Here is a 25,062-nt window from a genome sequence, read left to right as displayed (position 1 = left end):
TGCACTGAACATAAGGAGCAAGTACTGCTTAGGTTTATGTTGAATAGACTGAGAAAAAAACAGTATGGCAGATAAAGAAAATTCCTTTATTTGTAGATTTATATAAGCATAATATGAAGTTAGTAATCCTACTGCAGTTGCTTAAGTTAGTATCTAGGATATCTGTAAGGAAGAGCAAATAATTTAATCTAAACTCATATCTTCCTCTTCATCTTTCTTGTCTTTAGAGTCTCCTTCCTTTTGGTCTGACTTCACACTGTTCTGCATTGCTTTGGCAAATGCTTCTACATCTAAAAGTTAAAGAAATTAGTTATTTGCAATAGAAAGTTTGCAATTTCTGGGACAGACTTCATTGTCTGCATGAGGCTATGTCATCAGTTGGAAAGAAAACAGTTGTTTCAGTAAGAACCTATTAGCAAAGAAGAAAATCTCAATGCTCATTCACTAGATAGCTTCAACAATTAACTGGTTTAATAATGGAACAGATTCTAAATGTCCATCAGGGATAACTGCTACCTTCCCCCTCTGCCAAGTAAGGCCCAAGCAGTGCACTCCCTTCAGCTGAATGGCTGATGACTAACACAGTAAAAAGCATTCTAAACAAGGTGCCCAACACCTCCAATCATTTGTAACTCCTTCAAGAAATCAACCACAAGGCTGCTCAGCACATCTCTGCAGAACCTCCAATTCCCTAAATGCAATCCTGACACCAGTACTGTGTCTGCAGGGTGGCTCCTGAGCCATTTGCCTTTTCATTTTAAAAAGAGCAGCACAAGAGTCACCTTTTGGCAGGTACCCACAAACTAATCATTGCCTTCTACATTCAATGGCTATGTGCAGTGCCAAGAAAAACAAAACAACAAACCAACAAAAAGACCAAAAGAACCACCACAGCAACAACTCAAACAGCAAATCCCACCAGTTCATCATGTTCCCAACAGCACTGGTACATACCTCCTTTATTTGCTGCATCTATGGCCTCTGCAGGTAAGCCAAACTGACTCATTAGCGGGCCAAGCTGTCCTGAAGCTAAGGCAGCACTGAACATGCTCAATGCCTGTGAATTGGAGTCAAGAGTGTCAAAAAAAAAAAAAAACAAAACTGTGCATTGGGTTTCTCCAGCACCACGTGGCTACAGTGCAATAACAACATGAGGGCACTAGTTTGGGGATGCTTTCACACCCTGTTACAGCATGCCGACCACATGGCCTCTATCCCTTAAAGAACACAGATAGTACTGCACCTTGGCCAGGCTCAGACATGCCTCTACACCACAGGCACTGTGTTTTGTAATGAGGAAGTGTTTGCTCTTAATCAGCTACATGCCAGTAAGCATGAGGCAATAAGCTGTGCTAGACTAAGCAACGCTAGTGTCACATCCTGCCAACTAAAAACATTCTTCTTAGCCAGTGGGATTTTGCATATTGGGAAATTTCAGTCAGTATTAGTTGAAGTTGGCCCAACAGATTTAATGTGACAAAGTATGTCCAAATGGACGGGCCTGGAATTAAGTATTTTTATATTCTGTGTTTTATAGAATTAAAAAGGAATGTAGTGCTATAAACATTAGCATCTCTTCCCTTTGTGTGTTCACTGTAGTAACTCAACTTTAAAGAGACTGCTTACAGTCCATTCTTTGACAGGCAGTAATGAATTTGCTGCTACCCTGCTGCCAATTGCCAGAAAGTGTTTTAAATAATGAGAAAGATAAAGTCCAAATCCAAAAGCGAAAGTAAAACAACCTTTCTGGTCTGCCCTTGGCTGACCACAGGAAGGAAGGCCTAGTGCTCCATGAAATCATGTCCCTCCTTTCCACTTCTAAGCATCAACTTCCTAGTCTGAGCAGGGGTGGGAATCTGAGAAAACGGGGCAATGTGAATCATGACACATGGGGAAGGAGAGCAGCACTTTATGATAGTGGGTAACTACCTGCTGGAACTGAGGAGATGTCAGGGTGTTCTGAATCTCTTCTGCAGTTTGTGGCAGAGACTCCCCTGAGGGAAGGTAAGGCATCAACCGCTCCTGAACTTCAGCGTTGGCCAGAATGGGAGCCATTATCTCGGGAGTCAGAACAGTTGCCAGGTCAACTAGGAAAATGAATAAATGGTTGGCTGTTAGACTGTGCACAATAACCCACATTTTGTCATGTAAATGAAGTGTTCTAGTCAGTGGAGTACTGAATCATATTTAGCACGCTGCTGGCAATCCTTTCTCCCCTTCTCAGTTTTGCAGCAAGAGTAAGATTCTCAAGGCAGCCAAGAAAAACAGCATTTAAGTGGAAATAAAGAAATAAATAAAATTTTAAGACACTTTTCAAATTGGAAGGCAAGACAGGACAGTAAAACAACTCCAAAGGACTCTCCTAGATCCAACTGCTGTCTGGTCAGAATACTGTTACCTTGCTGTCCTCCTGCTCCAGATGGCACGTTCATAGTAGCTAAAATATTCTGGAGGTCACTCAGTTGGATGGGCTGGGTTGGGCTCGTGGCTGAGCTGGTTCCATTACCCGAACTCGGCACAGGGCTCGGGCTGGTCACAGATGCAGCTGCAGGAACGGCCGGGGCAGGCGTTACACGGGTAGAAGAGGTTGTGGAAGATGGTGTCACAGCAGCTGACTGGCTGCGAGAGCTGGAAAGACATTGAGGGAATTAATTCAAAACCAAAAGCTTTGCCTCTTCTTTCTGAGAAGTTTCTTTACAAGCCCTTACAAAACAAAGGGCTAATAACCTCCTCTTAAGAGAAGTACCAAGCAGTCTTAATTCCCATTAAATTTTCTGTACAGTAGGCCATTATTCCTCCCATCTGTGTGGCAACTTCGCACTAGAAAAATATAGCAGACTTGGACCAAATGGGTGTCTTACCTGGATGATGAACTGCTGGTCGGGGGTCCCCCGCTTCCAAGTAGGCTGGCCAAGCCAGGACCCGTCAGTGCACCCAGCCCACCTTCCATAAACATAAAAGAACAACAGGTTTAGAAATGCATTCTTTTTCAGGTTTCCTGCACCTCCCTGGTCGAGAGAGGTCACTCTTGTACCTGAAAGGTTTTATTTGCTAAAATAAAGGAGGAGGGGGTCAAAAGAGCCCAGACCAACCCTCCCCACCCCTCTATGTAAATATACAGCTCTCATTGTCTGACTGCACATCCCTATTACAGAACTGTCTGAGAAGATAGTTGCACATTTTGGAAATACTCAATTTCCAGATGTACACAAGGATGAAATTACTTTGATTCATGCTGTACACATGATCAGTGTAACAGAGCCCCTTCCCTTCATCTGCTAGTTTCCAAAACTCCAACTCTTCTCTAAAACCTAAAGCCAAGGTCCTCCTCAGCAGAAGGGTGCAGGGGCAACCTCTGAATCATACCCGTACATCTGCATTTATTGCAGCTTCACATCTAATGCAGAGATGTAGCAGAAGCAAATGAGTCCTTAAGCATGTCACAGACAGAACAAAGACCAAGACCAACCCCGCACAGAACCAAAGCACCACAGGGAGAACAGTGATCAAGAAACAGAGCAGGAAACCAACACCTGGCCTTCCAGCAAACTGAAACAAACAAAAAAATCGGATCAGAGCCTCCTTCATCCCCACTGCTATTTCTTGGCCACCAAAGAATTACTGCAGCATGGAGAACACCAGCTAAAAAGAACTGGGGAAAGGTTTGGCTCCTAGGTCTGCTGGAGCTGGCAGTGACTGATTGTCCCCCTATGACTCCTTTGAGCCACATTTGCCAGATGCTCCATTTACCACACGCTTCCTACTCAGTAGTTTCTTTACTACATTTGATTAAACACATTTTCCAACCCAAGCATCTATATTTATCATCCACCTTTTGGGAACTAATCTGCAGAGGACAGAAGTGCACCATTAACAAACACAATTAACAAACTGTAGAACACTGGAGTCAGAGCAAGCACCAGCCATCTGCCCAGTACTCTCCTTTCTATAGAACCCATTCGTGCAGTGAGGAATCATGCCTGTAATACTGCTCATCCATCACAGAGCTTTCACAGCAGCAGGATGAAGCTAACCAGGCTCCATCGTGTGCTACTCTATTCAGTTTGTGCTGGCTAGGAAAAGTTCACCCAGGAGCTGCAATAAAAGCAAAGACCTGAGAGAGATGCAAACCAGATGTAAAACAATCAGATGCTACTTGGGGAAGAGATCCACAAGGATTCATCACAACCCGCTTGCTGCAGCAAGCAGATGAGCTTTTTGGCTTTACATATCAAGCCATCTTATAGCTAGATGGAAAGGCAAAGAAAGAAGAGCTGTTGAAAAACGTGCTCAGAGTAAGAGGAAGCAAGTTTCAGGAGTTCTGAGAAGCTTCAAGAAGGAAGCAAGAAGGTCTTTACCAAACACATTAAGAAGCTGGAATCTTCCATCTGCACATCTCAACATCAAATCTGCACATTAAGCTTACAGAGACACTACTGCTAGATCAATGAAAATGGACTTTAGTCACTGCCACCTGCTAAGCATTCCTTTGCCTAATTCCACACCAGGGTCTGACTTCTCAGTAAATGCTCTACTGGCCTTGGAGCACAGACAGAATTAAGAACAGACTGCTGCAGTGACTCCAACACAGCTCACACTCCCTTTAGAAAAAGCAGGGCAGCACTTCAAGCTCTCCCCAGTGTTGCCCAGAAGAAGAAGCCCTCACCTGAGCTTTCTTCTACTGATTACAGGTTTCTGCAGGGCAGGTACACTCCAACCTTCCTCTTGAATTCCACTGTGCACACAAATAGTCACTGGATCAGAAATAGCATGAAAGAATCCACAGCTTGACAGCTGGGACATCCAGCTGGGAATCCCTGGTTTCCTGCTCCAGTGAATATTTAGGAGGAAGAGGAGGGGACTTATTAGGGAAAAAAAAAAAAAAAAAAAAAGGCAGATATTCCTTGCAGCCTGTGCTATAAGATGAGTGTCATGTAGAATCTGGTACCCATTTCCTGCCTTTTTTTTTTTTTTTTTTTTTTTTGGGCCCCATAACTCATCTCTGAGGCAGAGCCTTGCTTTCTCACGTGAAAGAAGTGCTATTCAAATCAATAGCACTACTCAGAAATATTGTCAGGTAAGATTTAACCTGGCAGGAGAAAATACCACTTTGGCATAAAGATATTAAAGCATTTTACCAAGTCCTCCTAAGCCCGTTGGTCCGATCAGCTGCATGAGCTGGTTATGGCTCATGTTTCCAAGAAGGCTTTGCAAGCCACCCTCACCTAAAAACAAAAACATTCTGAAACACAACATATTCACATAGGTTTTTTTTTCACAGCACTCCAGCTCAAACAGCAGGAGATTAATTGGCATCACATTCTGTATGGAAAAAACAGTTGCAAGTGTTTACTGATTCACGATGCTCATAAAAGATAAATGCAACTTGGCTTCATAAAAGGTAAGACTCCAGAGAATCTACTGAAAATATACTTCATCCGGCAGTCTTAGCTTTCAGTCTGCACCTATTAGTACAGCACAGTTTATCTTGCTAAAGGCATGTTTATACTTTTCTGGTATTAACACTGTCCCCAACTCACCCTCCAAAGTCATCAGGAATTTCTCCCTAGGGAACTACAAGTGCTCATTCTAACAAAAGGCCTCTCATGTGAAGGAGCAGAGAATGGACTTTACCTCCTAATGCTGAGAGCTCGTGGCCTCCGCTCGCATTTCCACCCAAAGCACCAGGCATTGGGGGGTTGTTGAGATACTCATTCACTTTACGGCAATGTTCTTCATCCTTGTCTGTCTTCGGCTCCTGCAAGAAAGTTCTTCTTGGTACAAGGAGAACTGCAAGTCATTTATTCCAACACTTTTCTTATTTGCTTCCCACAAACCTGCATCCAGAAGAAGAGTCGTTTTGATCCTGCCTTGAACTTCAATACATACACACGCCCAGTAGTACACTGAGGAACCCTTTTGAATTCACAATCATCAGGAAAAATAATCAAATCCTGGAAAACATGGCAGTAGGAACAGATATTTCAGGAAACGCGTGAACATTACTGTTAGACTCCCAAAGACCTCTGACCCCCTCCCAACCATCTGTTCCAAAGGTGATTTTAGAAGGGTAAGTCTGTTGAGTCATTGTAGCATTCACATTCTAAACCATCTCAGAGCTCTTCCAGCAGGGCAGGAAACGAGACCAAGGTGACACAGCGCCTCAACACCTCAGCACCGAAACACAAAGCCATACTCACATCTTCAACATTGCCCGAGGTCCTGTCCTTCCAGCAGAAATGGATGAGGGAATCATCGGTCTGCTGGATGTAAACGAGGCCTTTCCTCTTGTCCGGGGTCACAGTGCTGCCCTTCAGGGACATCTTTCCTGCCCGGAATTCTACCAGGTATTTACTCGAAGAGCCACGGGAGCCTGGCACCAGGCTCGGAAAGAGCGCGCCTGAAGACATCCTGGGGACAGAAGGATGGGCTGACACGATGAGAAAGCTCTCATGTGCGCTGTTCTCAGCGTGACACCACACAACGAGGCCCTCAACTCCACAACCAAGGGCGCTGCGTTAAAACTAAACACAGAGCGGAGCGAAAGCAGGATGCTGCGTGCGGCCCCGTTCTCTACACGGAGCGCAGCTGCCGAACGAACTACATGCAACGAGATCACCTCCCTGCAGTTTCCCTCCTGGGCTGACACCACGGCTCGGAAAGGCCGCGCTGGGCCGAGCAGCCCTCACCCGGCCGGCCCTGCCCCGCGCCCTGAGCCCGGCCCGGCCGCCTTCCCAACGGCAGACCGCCATCCGCAGCCGGTTCCGTGAGGCCGCCGGTTGCGGCTCCCCTCTGAGCCCGCCCCGCCTCCTGGGCCGCCCAGCTGCCCCCGCAAAGCACAGCAGCCCTGCACGGAACAGCGTGCCAGCCCAGACCTGACCCGGACCCCGTCCTCCCCCCGCCGGTACCTGCCGCCTCGCCGCCCGCAGGCCCTGCGCCTCTCCCGCTTCCTGCCCCGCGCCCCGGAAGTCCGCCCGCCGCTGGGCGGGGCGAGCGCCCCCTCGGCCCTCCACGATTGGACGACGCCATTGTCATTCAGCGGCAGAGCCCGCCCCCTCGCCCTGCTGTGTCATCACGGCGGAAAGATGGCGGCGCCCCCATCCCCCCTCCGCCAAGCAGAGGTCGCGACCCCCTCTCTTCTTCAAAACGAGCTTTATTCGGATTTACAGCTTTACAGTGTAACATTGACGTCCGCAGACCTGTACAGACTTCTCTAAAAAGCCAAAGACGGTTGTTAATAGAGACGGGCATCGACAGTTATTAAATATTACAAAAATAAACGCATTTCACTCAGCGCTTCCACAGGGCCGGCCCTCATCCAACGGCCGGGCCTTCCCCCCCTTCCTCCCTTCCCGCTCAGATGCACCACACGAGCAGAGATGGCGCAGGGCAGAGCCGCGCTGAAACCCTTTGGTGACCATTTCGGGGACAGCTGTGGAGATGCCGGGAGGGCTTCAGCCAAACCATTTCCACCGCTTGGTTTCAATTCACTGAGAAACGATTTTTAGTCATCACACAGCTGCACATGTAGCCAATTTAGGTGTTTTTTGTTTGTTTGTTTTAATCTGATCAATTCAGGGCATATTCCTGTCCTCGTCAATCAGGTACCAGCCATCCCACAAGCACCACTGAGGCAGCTGCTCCCAGCGCTCAGGCACCGCCACACAAAGCACCCAGTGCCCACACAACGCGCTCCCACAGAGCTGCCAGCAGCCACTCCATCCCTGCACAAAGGCATCACTTTCACCTTACGGCCCCCCCTTACCCCCCCCCCCCTGGCACTCAGAGCTCGGATTTAAATCACTTTTTGCACAACAAACATCGTGGTGACCGTAAGTGACCTGGCCATCTCCACCCGTGTCCTCACACAGCTGCCCTTACCTCCCTGTACACAAACCTCTCTCACCACCTAGAGGCCCAAAGGGAATTAAGCATTTATTATAATTTTCTTTCTAGATGGTTTCTCTACAGTATTAACATATACTAACACAGTTATCTTATATACAGTGCTTAATCAAGTTATAAAAGTGACATTCTTTTAAAAGGTGCAAAGTTAATGTTTTGACATGTAAACTACTGAGGCGAGATCTGCATTTAAAATATATTTTTTTTCACTTTCAGAGCGATCACAATGTGCCGTCAGGCACCCTGGGGCTCGCCAGGCAGAGACTTTTCAGCAGCAATGAGAAAATATTTTGTAAATGTTTTCAGTGAAGAATAATAAATTAAAAGAACAGAGTCGGAACCCATTCGAGATTTCCCTAAAAACATTACACTAAAGAGAAGGGAGAATGGGCTAAAGATGTAACTCTCATTTTAGAAAACTTGCCAATTTATTTTTAAATTACATGAAATTCCTAAACATAAGTTTCAAACAAACATGGTATAATTCTGTTTTTGCATAATGAAAAGGGTGTTTAAATTAAAATTCTAATTCAAGAGAAGAGAGATGCTAACCTGTCCATTCCTTCTTAAATACTGAATATTTACCAATTACTCTGCATTTTTTCCATTCTATTCATATGCTTTTAAAGAGCACTTGACTCCAACCTTAAATGTATAATTTAGCTTAAGCAAGTTTTAATCTCCTGTGAGATGTTAAACTGGCTTAGCCTGTGAATCTTTTCAATCCTCATCCAACAAGATGGTTCCACAGCAGAAAATATGCAAGGAACATTCCAGTGCCTGGAACAGTAATTCAAGTTGATTTTTACAAAAAGACTCAGAAGTATTTTTATGCTATCCCATACTGATCAGCAAGGTCTTTTTAAAAGTCAAGCATCTGAATGTTTATTAGAAACAAAATATAAATTTGTTCTCTGAGCCATACTACCACATTTAGTTTGTGTGTAAAGAAAATCAGCAAAGTATGATTTCTGGCAACAGATTAACGTTGCCATGAGCACATTTCAGGTTAGGCCTTTTTACTGAATTTTAACCATTTGTCTCAGTTTTCCAATGAAGACGACAACTAAATCCCCCAAATTAAAGTTAGTCCAATCATGTGATGCATAATTTGATACAAAAACATTTCTCCATGAGTATGTTAACCTTTTGCCTTTTTATCCTATCACTGGGATAGAAGCACAATCTGCTCTTCAGAGGAAACCATGAATGTGTTTAGGCATCAGTTGGATCAATTCTTCCACAAATTCCTCAAGGTGTCACGCTGGTTAGCACCAGTGATCTCTGAATCACTGTAAGCCTAAATGCAATGTAGCCATTTTCCTTTTTTGCCTAGTTACTCAAAAGTTTTCATTAAAAAAAAAAAAACAACACCTTAGGATTAGTTTTAATTACTAGACCTAATTTTTCAAGACTCCCTTCCTCTCTCCTCACCAGAAGTGTATCACTTTGAAAAAAATTAATATATCAGTTCAGTAATTGATCTGTAGTTCAATTTCCATTATATGGCTTTGACGTTTCCATATGGAACAAAAAAATTCCACTTTTATGACATCACATGCTCACAGAAAACATGTAATAGGTAACTATAACACAGCTTGAAATTGATTCTGCTCTTTTACAACATACAAAACAGACATGACCTAATAATGAAAAACATGCAAACAAAAACATCCCAGAAATATGAGATCTGTGTGGATATACATACCAAGTGCTTCCAAATAAAAGTTTAGTCTAGAAGCATATTTAGTGCCAAAGCTGCCAGAAGTAGTGCAGAAGATCTAAGCCTCCAAGTGGTAGCAAGCAATATATTTTACATTGTAACCACCTCTGCATTCCTGCAATTGCTCCTGAAGTTTCTCCTACTTTAAGAGCAGCATCTGACTTCAGAAGAAGCACGCATTGTTTAATGCACCTTGCTCTTAACGTATGTTTTATGTAATTTTATCACAGGTATATAGTTTAATGCTCACAGTGACCAGAAATTGTGAAGACTTTGTAACAGACGACTACAGTTTGAGAAGCTAAAGTTGTTTTTTTGTTTCTCAATGTCTTTGAATTATTGAATCATATTGAAGAGAGAGGGGCCAGGAGCTCCAGTCCCCACATAGTGCTACATACTGTATGAAAGTTTCACATGCATCTCTTCATGGGAAATAGCCACAGTACTAGATTTTATCATGTTCGTACCTTATGAACTTTTCATCCCTGCTCCAAGTTCTGAAAACTTAGATTCCTCACTACTCTAAGATGGTATTATCTCTATTTTCTTAAAGTTATATAGTTTTCAAGGATGTTATGAGCTCTACCAGATACAGCATACCTTCCTGACAAAAACTAGGAAAAAAAATGGAGATCCAAAAGTCCCTTTAAAAATTAGTGAAAATATGATGATTTCAGATGTAGCTTTATGAAAAGAATCCAACAGTGTTTAAATATTTGGCAATCCAACATTAGTGATCATTAAATCCTTGATTGTTGACTGATAGATGTTTTGTTAGGATTTACTTAGAAAAGCTGAATTTTGTTATTCACAAAACCAGACTAACTGGCTTACAATGAAATCTAGTAACTAGATGTCCAGATGAGATGAGCTATTGGTTCCATTATTTCAATATATGTCCGGACAGTCTGAGAAATTTCTATCAAAATAGCCACCTGAGTACAGCCAATCTGAAGTCCCAGTGTATGGGTTAGTGCCTTGATGAAACCACCTGGAGAAAAAAAAAAGAAAAGAATCAGACAGTTAGGAGGGTGAACAAAAAACCCAGAGCTTTGCTTCTTTCCCAAGAACATTATTGAAAGACACTGATATTTCTTACTGGAGGGGGAGAGCATCTGCCAGTATTTTGAGCATGAAAAACAATGCAGTCAGCTTCCTGCATAGCTGTCACTGTCTTACCATTCATTCTTTTTTGCATGAAGTCAGGAAGGAGTATGAAATGGATTTTCAAATTGCTGTCTTACTCCAAATAAAAACAGCACTGATACTTTTGATCATATATTGATAATATACAATTTTTTTTTTTTTTTTACTTTATAAGAGTTTTTAAAAGCAGTTTCTGAAGTAACCATCCAAGAAGTCCTAGAAGTTTGAAAGTAAAAGGCCTCAAAGGGCCACAACATGCTACTCAACTGCCAAAAGTTAGACAGGAATTAGTTATGGGAGGAGATGGGACTTAATGTTTTATTCAGTCCACAAAAAAGATGAGTTCTGAGAGCTTAAAACAAAACCAAAAGAACAGCATTACCAGTTATTTATGACAGGTTTCAGCATTTATTATAAAATAATTCATCTAGCACAAAATTACCAACAATTTGGTTTTCCAGCTACATTATTTAAGAGTTGACCAGCAAATTACTACAAAATAATACAAATTGTGCTGTCATGCAGGAAATCAAACGCACGTTGTCTTCACTAAAAGCATTTCAGGCAGTAAAACAGCAGCATTCAAACATTACATAAATGCCCAGCTTCCTGCTCCTTACCTTGTCTGCCACTCCACTTCGTCTTTCGCACGCTCCTTGCGAGCAGCTCTTTGTTTCTCCTCTAGTCTCTCTTTTTCTTTACTAGCCACATCTAGCAAATATTTCAATGAGAATAGTTACTTAGCAAAATGGAAATAAAAATGCAGAAAACAAGGAAAAGACTGCAAAGAAATAAAACATAGTTCATTCAAATGAGAGAAAGTGCTGGACACAATCTACTCAACAATGACAACTGCAGGTGACAGAACTAGAATTGTCATATCAGAAATGTTGTGACTACAAATAGAGTACGTGGTAAAATTACAGAGTATTATCCAACCAGACAGTGGAAAAGAATTTAGATTGAGTATAACTGTGTGGTTTTTTTCCCCCCACTATCTGATAAACACCAGAGCAAGAGAAGATGTTTGCTGGGGGATGCTGGCAGACATGCAATGTCCTCCACCACAAGATAGCAGTCTTGAGATCCACCTGGGACATACTTGCTCTCCCAGCCTACTCAAGGAGAAAACAGCCATTATACTGTACAAAAGCATGATCATGATGAAATGATGTTAATGCTGCATTGAGAATAAGAAACTGAAGATATCACTCCGATAGCAAACAACCCCCATTCAGTTATCCCTCTCAGATTTTACTAATGTGAAAACATTTTCTTCAAACACATACCCATGTTTCCATTTTCCATGTTTCTGATATCCGGACGTAGCCGACAGTCAGTGGGAGCTAATATTGCTTCCATGCCCTTCTCTAGCTCATTGAGACTCACAGCAAAACTGGTGAAATTGTACATCTGAAAGGCAAATTGTAGACAATACATATGTTATTTTGGCAAAGCAGCAATAGGTTACCTATACTGAATGGATACAGCAAAGTTTCCAAGAGAAATTACTGAGTCAAACCCTATTCCACTGGCCACCTTGAAAGCAAGACAGGTTCATTCCAAACTGACATTTTTTTTTTTTTTTTTTAAAGGGGAAGGAGGAGCAGTATGGAGATCACAGTCTTTGCTTCAGAAAATAGAAACGTATTTCCTCTATATCTGATATTAAACACCATGATTTTTCTTTATAAAGAAAAAAGTAAACACATCTAAAACTAAGAAAACAAGTCATTTGTCCCAGGAAAGTATGCATGCTTTCATTCATTAATTTCAGAGAACATTAACTTAGGTTAATATCCAGATGCCCAGTGACTGCATTTTTGGAAGCCTGCCTTCCAACAGCAGGGTTAGCAGTGGGGAACACACATCCATATTTCAGCCACTCCTCGCACAAAGATCTCACAGGTCACACAATGAAGCAGCTGCACTCAGATCACACATTCTACCAACTCTGCTGTTTTCAGCATAGGAATGAAGCAACTTGCTGCAGTTTAATTTTGCTGCTGCTGCAGCAAGAACTGCTAGAACCTGCCAAGAAGCACACTAAGGACAGACACTTTCAAAAGGGCTTCCCTTAAACATTACTCATGTTACCTGGGATGAGTCACTAGTGACAGGAACAAACACATTGATTGAAACAGTTACCTGTGATGAGTTGGGTGGTCTACAATTTATTCTCCAAAGCAATTTACTGCCTGGTATAAACTGCACGGTGTCTTGAACTTCTGGCATATCGTCAGCCTCATCGTTTTCTGATTTTATAACATCCTCACTCTGAAACAAAGATAGCACCATTACTTCCTCAGGTTCAAATGAGTCAAGACTGCAGTTTAAACTAGTTTCTACAATGGCAGAAGAAAGATAAATAGCACATGCTCGCCTTTTGGATACCGATTGCTTTGTCACTTGCAGAAGTACCTTGTTTATTTAATTAATGAGGAATTAATTAGTGTATGAGTTCATCAATTTTATTTCAACTAAAACATGCCACCTTTTCACATTAAAAGTCAAGCTCCACATCAGTTTATATACATTAATGCACATGCTCTCTAAGTTGCAATAAGAATTCAACAACTACTCTTACAAGAAACTAATATTTCCTATTTCCAGAGAAGGCTTTGGGCAGCATTCCCATTCTCAATGCTATGGTATTGTTAGCAGTGGCAATCTCATAGAATTGTGCTATGATTTCTGAATTCTACTTGAGGGTGGAAAACAGGATGAAGATTTTTATTTAATCACCTCACTATTTTTATTCCACCATTCATAGACCTCAGTCACTTTTGTTCTGGCTATCTGTTTTTGGAAGAAAATACAATCTTGGTTCTGCAAGCAGTTAGAGGAAAGAAAGAGGCTGCACACAGCACATAGTAGAAAACAACATCTTCCTCATACAGCTGAAAGGCACAGCACATACATATCAAACATTATCTCTACACAGGATCAGGCCAAACAACACCAACTATAGTGTTTGATCCACTTGAACTGCACAGACCACAGATCCCTTGACTGCTTCCCTTGACTACCTGAAGACCTGCTTTCTGCATGCTTGGTCCCTATTATCAGCCTGAACCACAGGAGAATCTGTCTCAGAACACAGCTGCATTGTAAAAGTTCAGAGGATTTCAACATGAGAAATCACCTGAAAGCACAGCCATCAGAATGGAAGAGGCAATATCATTCTACTGTTAGAATGTCACAGTTCTCCTCTCCTATTTTCCTTCTGCCTCCTCTGAGGTGCGTCATTTGTTCTCTTCAAAACATTTCCTCCTCTAAATATAAATTCCACAGGAAGGAAGGAAGGAAGGAGTTGACTCCTTCAAAAAACAAAATCTTATTATTTAAAAATAAGTCAAAATACAAGCCTGCACCATGACAGAATCCAGAGGCAAAAAACAAGGCCTACTGTTGCTCTGGAGTCCTGTCATGCGAGTACTTAAAAGAAAGACTGAGTCTCCCAGGCAGAAGCTAATCACTTTTAACTTTAGCTCATCATTTTCATTTTGTACAAGCAACCAGAGTCCACAAGACTTCTGTTGATACTGGAAAACACAACAGTCCTCTGCATTGTACAACATTTTGCATTTTCCATTTAACCCTGAGGCTCTGGCAGTGACTGATCCAGACACATGATGAAAAAATCCACAAACTTCCAGACCCTTCTGCTTTAAAGGCTGTCTGCACCAGAAATTCGAAAAGGCTGCATCACCCAAAAAGGCATAAATGACTTAAACATGGTACTTAGGGAATTTTCTTTTTAAATGCCTACATTCAGATATTTTCACATCTAGAAGCAAGTATAGCCACTTTCTCTGTTGAAGAAAAGGGAGCTGATATATGACGACAACTCTGACAAGTCTCTAGCAATCACAATTTCTGTAAGTTCTCAAATACCAGCAGCTCTCATTAAAGCCAACATCATTTCAAAGCGCAACGCCTTCTCATGAAGCTGCATCCCTCAGACCCCTACCAAAAGATGAACAATTATAACCCTCCACGTACCAGCACCTGACCATTTCTGAAAAGAAGATTATTTCCTCTCATTTTATGTATTTCGATATTTTCACTCCCTGTAGGATCCTAAATCTTACCGGCTTTAATTTCTTTTGCTCACCACCTCTCTTCTCATTCTTTTTGTAAGTCTCATACGTAGTGGGATCAGTGCACCACAAGCATTCTGTCCACTTGCCATAGATGACACACAGCTTCTTTCTGCTGCAGAGAGAGCAAAGGAGAGTTAGCTTTTGCTTCCCATAAGGCCTTCTAAGCCAAGTCATACAGATCCTAGTCTGCATTAAGTACACAGCTTCCTACCTTGTTGTCTTTTATTTCTTTGCAGATTTCTCAGAATCCAGATAATAGATTAATGCAAAGAAAATGATTCACCTTCAACTAGTCTTTTTGGTATTCAGTCCTGCAGAACACATTCTCATGACTTAGTCACATACCTTTTGCTATTGTTGAAATGAGTGTGGGCGCAGCGAAGCCAGCAGCTTACAATAAAGACCCCAAGAGTCACATAACAGCCTTGGGCTTGATTAAATACTTTCAATAACTTTATTCTCATTATTTTAAGCTGAAGACTGGAATTGCAACTGTGCAACAGTGAAATCAGTTTCAACTACTCTGTGCTTTCCCTGAATACCTTTATTCCAAGTGGCCAGACTGGAGAGTTTCCTAATACTGCTGGAAATCCTCATCCCAACTAAGGGATTTAATACCAACACTGAGAATGCAAGTGGTTATAAACTGCATTACTAATACTTTGCACTCACATCAGTCATGGTCACCATATCAGCACTAAAGCAAAATCACAGTGCACAGAAACAGAGAGGCCAACAGTCATAGCACTTACGTTTTGTCCTGGATGTATCCCTCTACTCTGTGAAGCTCTTTTCCAAACAGCCCACACGGTTTAAAATTAAGAACACATTTATCTCCAGTACTGCAGAGGAAATTTCAAGTACACAATTCAGGAAGAGAGCTCCTAAACACATTAATAAGATCACTTCCCCCTACCCCCCCTTACCTGCACTTTATTTTAGCTTTTTACGTGTAAGTAATAAGAGGTAATTATTGATATCATAATTTTTCTTTAACTATGGTTTATTATCTGAGTGAGTTATCACAGTGAGGTATGTGGCCAAGTTTCTATATTAAGCACAAAGCACACAGAGACCATCTTGAATTGCAGGTGTGAATTTAAGAGACAATTGTAGATTTGATGAGATGGAAGTACCAGCACAGCAGCCTGTTGGAATAAAACTTCAATCTATTCACAAAAAAAACCACAGGTGCTGTATTACAGGTGCTGCATTCCTCTGTAATAAAGAAGTTTTCCCAAAAAATCTCCTATTTTACAGAAGATTATTCTCTCCTTCATTTTATGTGAAGTAAAAAGCATTTTTATAGGCAGTTGGCAGAGCAATTGACATGCTCTATGTTCACGTTATACTATTATTCTACAGTCATTTATCTGTGCTGTACTCTTAATTGAATACATTTTCTATTATCAAAATTAAAAGAGCCAAATGAAAGTCAAGCTGATGGAGGCCTCCAGCAATTATGCCATTTAATGGTTCTGGAGTTATATTTAATTTCTGTTCTCTGTCAATAAGGCTGAATTTGAATAGGTAACTCACAAATGTAAAACCTTTGTAGCCCATAAGCCATCTATCTATTCATTTGCCTTTTCATTTACATTATTATGATACTACGCTCAGCCCAATGAATAGTTTGCATTTGTCAGAAAATGGGGGAAAAAAACCACTTTGGGCCTACAGATACTAAGGTGTGTATCCCAGGAAAGTATCTGCTTTGTAACACAAGTGAAAAGGCCCAGCACCAGGCCCCATCATTAGCATTACCTGTGATTCACGATTTCTACCGTTCCATATTGTTCTAGCCACAGTTTACCAATAATTACATTATGTACACAACAGGTTGGATTTGTCCATGTGTAAGCTTCACTATGTCTGTAAAGAAAACAGAAAAATAAATCCGTTTCTTGAGCTTGCAGTGGAATGTAAGCCTGTTGTAACTCTATTTGCAGCAGGGCAAAATATTTACCGCTCCCATGAACAGCCAGCAGCTAACTTCAAAACAGAGAAGAAACAGACTTTTCTTTGTAAGCCAACGACATGCTGCATGTAAACATGAGTGCAAGTTAACAATGCGATATGCCCTTTCCTTTTCTCTTATTAAAGAGTTGAATTAGCAAGTTTTACAGTTGCTGTGCTTTTGAATACAAATTCCAGCTCAATAATGTGAGCTTTTAAAGTTGTCTGTGATAGAAAATAGCACTCAGATGAGAACTGGACTGACAAAGCCTAACACTGCCTTCTACTCAGCTACCGCAGCAGCACTGCACACTTCTTCCTAAAGAACCTGTATCATAACCCAGAGAGTTTGGTTAGGTTTTCTTATAACTCACAGCGGTCTTCTGAGCTTTCCAGCAAGTTAGCCCCCATCAGATTAGCAATCAATCTGGTTAGCAATCAGTCCATGTTAGAAAAGCATGCAAACTCTATTTTAATACCAAAAAAAAAAAAAAAAAGCAGAAATAAGCAGCATCCTCTGTAACAAATGCCTTGGGCTTCTAGTTCCATTAAGTATGGAGCAAACAAACATACTTAATATTTCCAACTGTCAGAGAAAAAAAACAGATCAAAGTCTGACAATTTTCCACAGCAAACTATGTTCAAGTGTAGTTCAGAATAATGACTACTCTTCAAGTGGGGAAAAAAAAAAAATCACCTCCCCAGCTTTAGTATGTTTTTATTCATGAACTTATTGACAGCAAAATCCATGGAGCATAAAATATAACAGAAGACATTCATGCCCTGTGAAGATGAATTGAGACATTTATTTGTGCTGGAAAAGTGGGGAAGAATCGTGCTTTCTAACACAGAAAACACAGTCAGAGTCAACATAAACACAGCACTTAAGGCTGATTGATGATGTTGTTCCCTAAACTTAAGTTTGGCCCAGAATAACTCTCAGACTTCTCAAACCAACAGACTGGTATGAATCACAATATTAAGGAGCTCAAAATCTGAGCTCAGCTTCTGCTGCTAACTTGATGCAAATATTTAAACCAAATGCTTTAGTCATTTACACTGCAATTTAAATCTGTACCATGATTTGATTAGGCAGAACAAGAATCCTAGTTCTACATAAAGGCTCTCTCTCCACCAACACACATTTTTTGTCAAATCTGCATTCCACACTAGTGTTCATAGTCATTTCTATATCCAGAGAAGATTTCCTCTATTTACATCAACACTTACACCCAAGACCAAGTTTTGGAAGATCAGATGCCAGCAGCTTGACAAACAAACTGTACTTTCAAAAGAAACTACAGAAAGAGTCAATGCTTGATATGGCACTCAAGTTGCCTCTTTATTAAGACCAAATGTCTGCTTTCTTTCTACATGAATGCCTATCTTCAAAAGATATTTTAAAGCAACCTCAAAGTTAGGCCTGAGGAAAGCTTTTGGAAAAGCATCTATAAGTGTTCAACTGCAGAATGCCTGGCACAAACCAGCTTGTGGACAGCCACATAATTTGAGACGTAACTGATTAGGAGTAATATGGAAAGGCATTGATGATTTCACTGGAAGCTGACAAATCCTGACAAGTTTCTTGCATTCTGCCATCACATAAAGCAGTTATTCTGAAGCAGCAGCTCTTTTCACACAAACATGCAAGGATGAAAGGCATTTGCTTCTCATACTCACTTTAGAAGCTCCAAAGTAATCGTCCCCCGTGGCTCCGCTTCTATACTCTTTCCCCAGAATTTTAATTTGGGGTAGATTGATCCGTGAAAAATAAAGTCCTTATTGAGGCCTTCAGAATAAAATGCACTAATAGGTGGGTGGTGGCTGACTTGCTCAGATATAAACCTAAATCCTAAATCCTCCCTATCAACACAAGGAAGAGCATTAAACACTTAATCAACTTACAGGAAAAAAAAAACCAAAACATAACTTGATACTTCAATTTTTTTTGAAGGATTTTTAAATTACTCTGAACATGATACTTTCCCTTTTCTAGTCCCACGACACATTTGAAATTAATAAAATGAAAGCAATAATCTTCTGAATACTTTTTAAACATCTGCTTATACCCAGAAACAATCTCCATTGAAATACCCAAGTGACTTTCTACCTAGAAAAGCACCTGAGGACTTTGACTGGAATAACTCTTGAAAACTCTGCAATTCCTTGGGCAGCAGAAGGTCTGACTAGAAAATTTTCTTTGTAACTTATGTATCTCTCATTTCAGTAAGCTGAAAGCCTCTCAAACTAACTTACCTATCTGATAAGTTATCTGTCTATAAGAACAACACTCCTTAAAATTAGTTAATAGTCTCTGTTCAGGTCTCTCTTCAGCAGAAGTTTTTTCTCTGAACAATTCTAAGAATACCTTACATAAACACAGAAATAACACTGCTTCTACAAAAACCTCTCAAACATTTTGTATTAGTTTGGGGAAAATAATTTTAGCTAAACTCAAAAACATACTAAACATATTTTAGTAGTCTTTTATTTACTTTGGTGAATAAACAACCAAACTACTGCCTGCTCACACAAACAGCCTCACATCCCAATTCTATTATTACCTTGTTAATTCATAGGTTTCTCCTAACAGGGGGTTAAATGGTTTGCCAGTTCTCTCCCACTGAGAAGCTACAGCAGAAACTGCAAAAGCAGCTACAGCCTGTAAGGAAATAAGGATGCATTGTTATATTAACAGTTCATTAAAACTATGAGATGATTTTTTTTTTCCTTAGTACAATATTTTATTATTCTTCCAAAAAGAAAGCTCCATATGTTGCTTAAGGCCAAAATACTGGCAAGCCATGGGATATAATATAGAAGTAGGGAAATAAAAGCAGTTAATAAGCATATCATTCCAAAAGGAGTCATTTTCTGTAGCAAATTTTGCCAGGTTATACTCTGTTCCATGCTCCTCTCTTACCTCAATAAATCACGAAGCCACTCAACAATTCATATTAATGCTTGTGACCTATTTTGGAAAGTTCAGGAGCCTTTGTGTCACCAGGACACAAAACAACTTTACTTTAAGGTGATTTAAAGCTGAGATCTCATCTTTACAACACATAAATACCAAAAAGTCAAAGCTGAAACAGTCCTGAACAGGCTGAGAGCCTTGGGAAGGGTCAGTTGTTGTACTCGCCTACTGAAGACTTTTGTGCAAAGTATCAAGTAGGAAAGCATCACACGTAACTCATACCAACCACTATATAACAAGAAATTGCTCTAGACAGACAAACATGGGTATTCTTACAACAGCACCAGATAAAGAAATGCACTCAAAAGAAAGGTTGTATTAATATGAAAGACCCTTGAGAGAGAGAAACCACTTCTGAACTAACAAGAAGCTGATAGCTGGGACTTGCCTGCATTCTTTCCAAGGGGTCTGCATGACTACAAGCCTTATTAATGAGGTATATGTGTTCCATGTATTCAGTTATCCGTTGGAGGAAACTCAATGGCTCGTTGAAGACAATGGGCATTGTAATCTTAGACAACTCCTAGGTAACAAAAGGACAAGTTAATTTCTTAGAACACTATTTTATCAACTGAGAAAACTAAGCATTCTGAAAGTAAGCTGTGGGTTAGTTGAGTTGTCAAGTGTCTTTTCAAGAACACTACAGAACGTGAACTGCTAGAGCTGAAAGGGGGTAGAAGCACTGCAGAACTCTACTGGGGATCAGAAAGAATGAAAAGAACTTTAAAAGTTGATCCAACTAACCCAGTAAATTCAAGAAAAATGTTACCTTCTACTTGTATGTTCTACATAAAAGAGGTTAAAATTTCTGCAAATAGTGGAAATGATGCACCAACCAGCTCATTACAGGTATTCAGGTACCACACATTTCTTTGAAAACCTCACATATCTGTATGCATAAAATCTAACTATTCTACTGCAAGAATCACAAATTCTTTTTTAGGAGCAACAGTTATATAACAAATACTATCTGAATTGCTCTAACATATTTTAATGGCTTTATTAAAACAATCTGTTATTTGCATCAGTATGTTTCTCATTTCCCATGTGGATACAAGACACACAAAGCTCATACAGATTTCCAGCTCCCCAGGTCTTTTACTATTTGCCATCAAATCTAGATGTTTATTAAAACAGCTGCACTAATACTGAGCGCTTCCATCTTTTACATGCTTAAAATTTAGTGGAGCAAAAAATGCCATCAGATAGTTAACACAACAGTTTCTTTCCACTGTCACAGACAGTAAGGAAAAGTCACTCCTGGCCAACCTGATTTGGTCAGGCAAATCATTCTGATAGAATGTCATTCATCCTAACCAAAGGAGTTTTGATGGTACATTTCTCTCTCCTAGATGACATAAGCTAAGCTGGCAAAGCAACTCACTGCCATGTCTGTTGCGTTCATTAAGTACTGTGCTGGCAGATCTAGAGTAGATATGAATATCTAAAACCAACAACAAAAAAAACAATAACAAAGGAGAGAATGTTGTGTTAATCAAAGCATAATTAACTATATTGTTAATGACTTCAGCATAGCTAGGACAGCGTTAAAAATGCCATCTCACATGCTCCAGCAGCTAAAGTGAGTAAGGCAACAGAGCTGCAGTTTAAGATTACATTCCTTGCAGGAAAAACACAAAATGCAGCAGGTATATTCTGTATGCAAGTTTTAAGCAATACAATTGAGTCAAAGTCAGAAAACTTAATATCAGCATATTTAATCTAGGCTAACTTACCAGTCCAATGCATTTTTTTAATATGCTCCACACACTAAAATCACTTCTAGAAAACATTGGGGCAGGTAATGATGTTCTGTAATTGAAAAAAAAAAAAAAAAACAGCAACAAGTCTGTCACTATAAGTTCCTTAAACAAAAATATATTTTGATTTACAGGTACCAAAGTACTTAATAAAGGAAACGAAGCATTAATTTCCACTTGACATTGGAAGCAGAAAAGTGAAATGTGTGTTCAGTTTCAGAGAAATAACCTCTTCCTTGGTGAGAACAGTAATACCCCCAAAAAATCATGAGCCAGCACAGTCATTTCTCATTTTCTACATAGTGCTGTGCATCTACCTGTGTCTCTTAATTCCATTTTCTTGAATCTCTGTCTCTCCATTATGCTTTCCGGTCCTATTGCTTTGGTGTGGATCTAGATCAAGCATTTCTGCAACTTTATGATTTGCTTCTGAAAACTCTCCTGAAGAATTGTCAGAATCAAAGCCTGTATGGAAAAAACACACAAAGCAAAAACTTTCTTAAGGACCTTATTATGCCACAGAGCACCACACACATTTTACAGCTCACACAGCATAAGCACACTTACACAGGGTTATTTTATTCTAAAACACATCAGAGGGAAGAACTTTTATCAAGTGACCAAATTCCCAAGAGTATTTAGAGCTAAGTGTTGCATTAGAATCAAGCATTCTCATGTTTTTTTCATGCTGTCGAATATAAAACCAATTTAGAATCTTACAAGCTCTTCAATAGCTCCTAATCAGCTCCACTGCCTCTTCATTAGAGCTGTGACGTGATCACAATAATTTTGTTTAGCTACATAGTTTTCCTTAAAGACCTTAGAAAAAATTAACTTAGCCTACTCACACTATCAGATACAGAACAGGAAAAAAAAAATGCCCATTTCACACCCTAGTGGCAAACATCCGTACTACTCCAGCAACAGAAATATAGGATATTAACTTTTTTGCCATCCATGTGTGCAAACTTCACACATAAGAACCCAAACACATCAGAACAAAGTCTTCAACTGCTGAACCTGCAGTGCTGAAGCACACAAAACATACAGGCATCACTCCAGGCAAAAACAACGTGGTAAGATGACAGCATTAGGTCATACCTACTCCTCCCTTGATCTCCCTTTAAAACTACTGAAAGCCTACACTGTAAGAAAGCCTGCATGCAATTCAACCTCATCCTTTAAGAGATTAACATGAGATTAGATAAGGACAACATCACCAAAAACGGAGCAGAACAGACTTCCCTTTTGGTTCTGCAGTCAGCAGAGCCACTTAGAGGAAAGTTTTGCAAAGATTTCAATACATGTAAGGACAAACAGAAGCCTAGAAATAGTTTGAACATTCCACAGAAGTGTTAGAAAAACAAAACACTGGTGAGGGATAGGTCTAGAAAGGAGAAAAATGCCAAAATATTTTGAGGGAGATGTTTTTTTAGACTTGGAGATTAATGAAGGATGTTTTAATTATTATTATTTTCCCATTTATGTTTGTATTCCTTTCATTCCAGTTATTACAATCTAGGCAAGCACTTTTCTGTGCTTACAGTCACTATCACAACTAGGTGCAGCCAAATTCTGAAGTCCAGCTGTGGCCCCAGGTGTTACAAAGCATGTAAATACCCTAAGGAGTACAGAAATTAGTTTTGAGCAAGATTATTTCAGTTTTAGAGTAAGTAAAACAATGATCTTCTGGCACTAACTTTGTTAAAAATGCAGATGTAAAGGGTGATGTCTCATATTAATCCCTCTCCTACATTTTGATGTTACAAGCGTGTAATTATAGAGCAATGATGACACCTCAGCAGGTCTTAGTGCTTACCTGGAAAATACAATAGTTATATGTAAACAGGTAATGGCAATGAGGATTAATCTGAAACACCTGCCTTCAAAGAAAAGCAACACCTGTCTATCTTCAGTCAACCCACAACAGAAGAATAGTTGTCACTTTCAAAGGGCATTTCTTATCACATATTAGCTTTTTAAGGAGCCCATTTTGGTATAAGGAGATGGAGAAAGCAAATACCTTAGAGTATAAGGAAATAGCTTTGACTAATGAAGTGGGGAAAAACATATGGGCTTGCAGGCAAACGTGCCCTCAGCCAGAAAGCTGATCAGGCCCACGCAGCATATGGAACATCATCACATTTAATGGGCATTTTAATCAGTTAAAGCACCAGGCTTTCCACTATGCTTTCAATCTTCTGTAACAGCTGGCTTGTCTGCTACAAGCCCAAACAGAAGTTTTAAAAGCTGCTTCTCAATGAAATTCTAAATATTATAGTTCTGAGGAGAACTATCCAGATGATGCTCTTCACAGAGGAAATACTGACTTGGAATGTTTACTGAAGAGCTCTGTTACAGTTTTTTCTAAGTTCCAAGTCTTTCAAGCTGCCATTAAAGCCTTGAACTTGCAAAACTGAGTATCTGAGCTTCAATACAGGCCAGTTTTTGTACTGAAATAAAGCTTGAAAAACTAACTGAATCAAACATTAACTTAATCAGAAGTGCCAGCTTCTATGTGTCAAGGGTAAAAACCAAGCTTTTAAAGTCTTCAGCTATCAATCTCAGATAAACTGGTTACCAATGCTAATCCATTTCAAGAACTTAAAGAAAAATCACTTGCCAGCAGCTCTAGTTTTCACAGTCCTCTTCTTCCCCATCCTGAAGATGAAACAAGTCCACTAAGCCATGTTACACATCCAGCTACGAGGGAGCAGTGGCACAGCTCTGAGTACGCCGTAGACACAAGACTGCCCTTTCATACAGTCAGCAGCTTCCTCAAATACTAATTAAGGTTTGTCACTCAAGACAGAATCAAAATAGCAGAGCGGTGAGAACCTTCATACCTAAAAAGGTTCCTTCAGAGTTGGGATAAAAATGCTGCAAGTGTGCACAGTGAGTAAAGTAAGAGGTCACTTTTCCTCAGCCAGAAGTTACTGTTTCTCCACTTTCCCAAACAAGTCAGTCTCTCACTACATGGCCCTATCATGCTGCTTCCAACAGGAGGCAGGCTGGGCTTTCACAACAGCAGTACTTCAATACTGGGGCACAAACTGCTGACTCAATCCAAACATGATGAAAATACATACATCTGGCAGCAGGTACCTCACTTGCTCCTCCCCAGAAGGAAGCAAGAGTTTCCAGCGAACAAGAGCCAAGCAGCAGGAACAGAAGGGCAACCTGCTCTCAAACACACTGCACCAGATTAACCTCACAGACACTGAACAAGCTTCCATGGAACTGCAGCTTAATATGTAAGAAAGTAAAACAAAAGCTACTCAAGCTTGTCAAAAATAAATTATTACCCTGTGACTAACTTACTGTAGTAAGCATTTTGCTGTTCTGTGCCAATCCCTCCATAAACCACTTTGGCAAGAAGATATCTGACAGAATTAATGAAAGGTAAGGTCTGACACAACAAAAGTCAACAGCACAGCCTTTAACAAATTCAAAATGAAATTAATGATCCCAAGGTGATGCAGGCCACAG

At 40.4% G+C, this 25,062-nt stretch overlaps 2 protein-coding genes and 1 long non-coding RNA gene across 5 annotated transcripts in view; 1 reads left to right on the top strand and 2 right to left on the bottom strand.

The window, feature by feature from the left end:
• Positions 1-65: 65 nt before the first annotated feature.
• Positions 66-7,027, bottom strand: ADRM1 (ADRM1 26S proteasome ubiquitin receptor). 2 transcript variants are annotated; one of them, XM_031590135.2, is made up of 10 exons: positions 6,909-7,025; positions 6,201-6,411; positions 5,838-5,954; positions 5,635-5,758; positions 5,139-5,225; positions 2,862-2,943; positions 2,399-2,628; positions 1,930-2,087; positions 955-1,057; positions 66-290 (listed from the first exon to the last, which is right to left on the bottom strand). In XM_031590135.2, the coding sequence occupies exons 2-10, from the start codon at positions 6,408-6,410 to the stop codon at positions 184-186; spliced, it is 1,218 nt and encodes a 405-aa protein (XP_031445995.1). In that variant the 5' UTR covers position 6,411; positions 6,909-7,025; the 3' UTR covers positions 66-183. The 2 variants fall into 2 exon arrangements, with proteins under 2 accessions (XP_031445995.1, XP_090008261.1); XM_090152135.1 differs by lacking the exon at positions 5,139-5,225 and having other exon boundaries at positions 6,909-7,027.
• Positions 7,028-7,040: 13 nt separating this feature from the next.
• On the top strand, positions 7,041-8,183 carry LOC149915619 (uncharacterized). Its single transcript, XR_016471945.1, has 2 exons — positions 7,041-7,121; positions 8,122-8,183. It is a non-coding gene; the product is annotated as an uncharacterized LOC149915619 (long non-coding RNA).
• Positions 7,138-25,062, bottom strand: part of OSBPL2 (oxysterol binding protein like 2) — a 30,483-nt gene continuing 12,558 nt past the window's right edge. For both annotated transcript variants that reach the window (XM_031590113.2, XM_031590122.2), the window contains 12 exons: positions 21,891-22,038; positions 21,550-21,625; positions 20,202-20,336; positions 19,401-19,498; positions 18,517-18,699; positions 16,645-16,752; positions 15,633-15,722; positions 14,869-14,992; positions 12,923-13,051; positions 12,064-12,187; positions 11,395-11,485; positions 7,138-10,619 (listed from right to left, as the gene is read on the bottom strand). In XM_031590113.2, the coding sequence (XP_031445973.2) occupies positions 10,517-10,619; positions 11,395-11,485; positions 12,064-12,187; positions 12,923-13,051; positions 14,869-14,992; positions 15,633-15,722; positions 16,645-16,752; positions 18,517-18,699; positions 19,401-19,498; positions 20,202-20,336; positions 21,550-21,625; positions 21,891-22,038 (1,409 nt within the window). In that variant the 3' untranslated portion in view covers positions 7,138-10,516. The remainder of the gene's footprint in view (positions 10,620-11,394; positions 11,486-12,063; positions 12,188-12,922; positions 13,052-14,868; positions 14,993-15,632; positions 15,723-16,644; positions 16,753-18,516; positions 18,700-19,400; positions 19,499-20,201; positions 20,337-21,549; positions 21,626-21,890; positions 22,039-25,062) is intronic.

Source organism: Phasianus colchicus, chromosome 17, assembly GCF_987193195.1.
Source record: "Phasianus colchicus chromosome 17, bPhaCol1.hap1.1, whole genome shotgun sequence".
Classification (NCBI taxonomy): Eukaryota; Metazoa; Chordata; class Aves; order Galliformes; family Phasianidae; genus Phasianus; species Phasianus colchicus.
The sequence above is the reverse complement of the archived record's forward strand: the minus strand, read 5'-3'. Positions and strand labels throughout refer to the sequence as shown.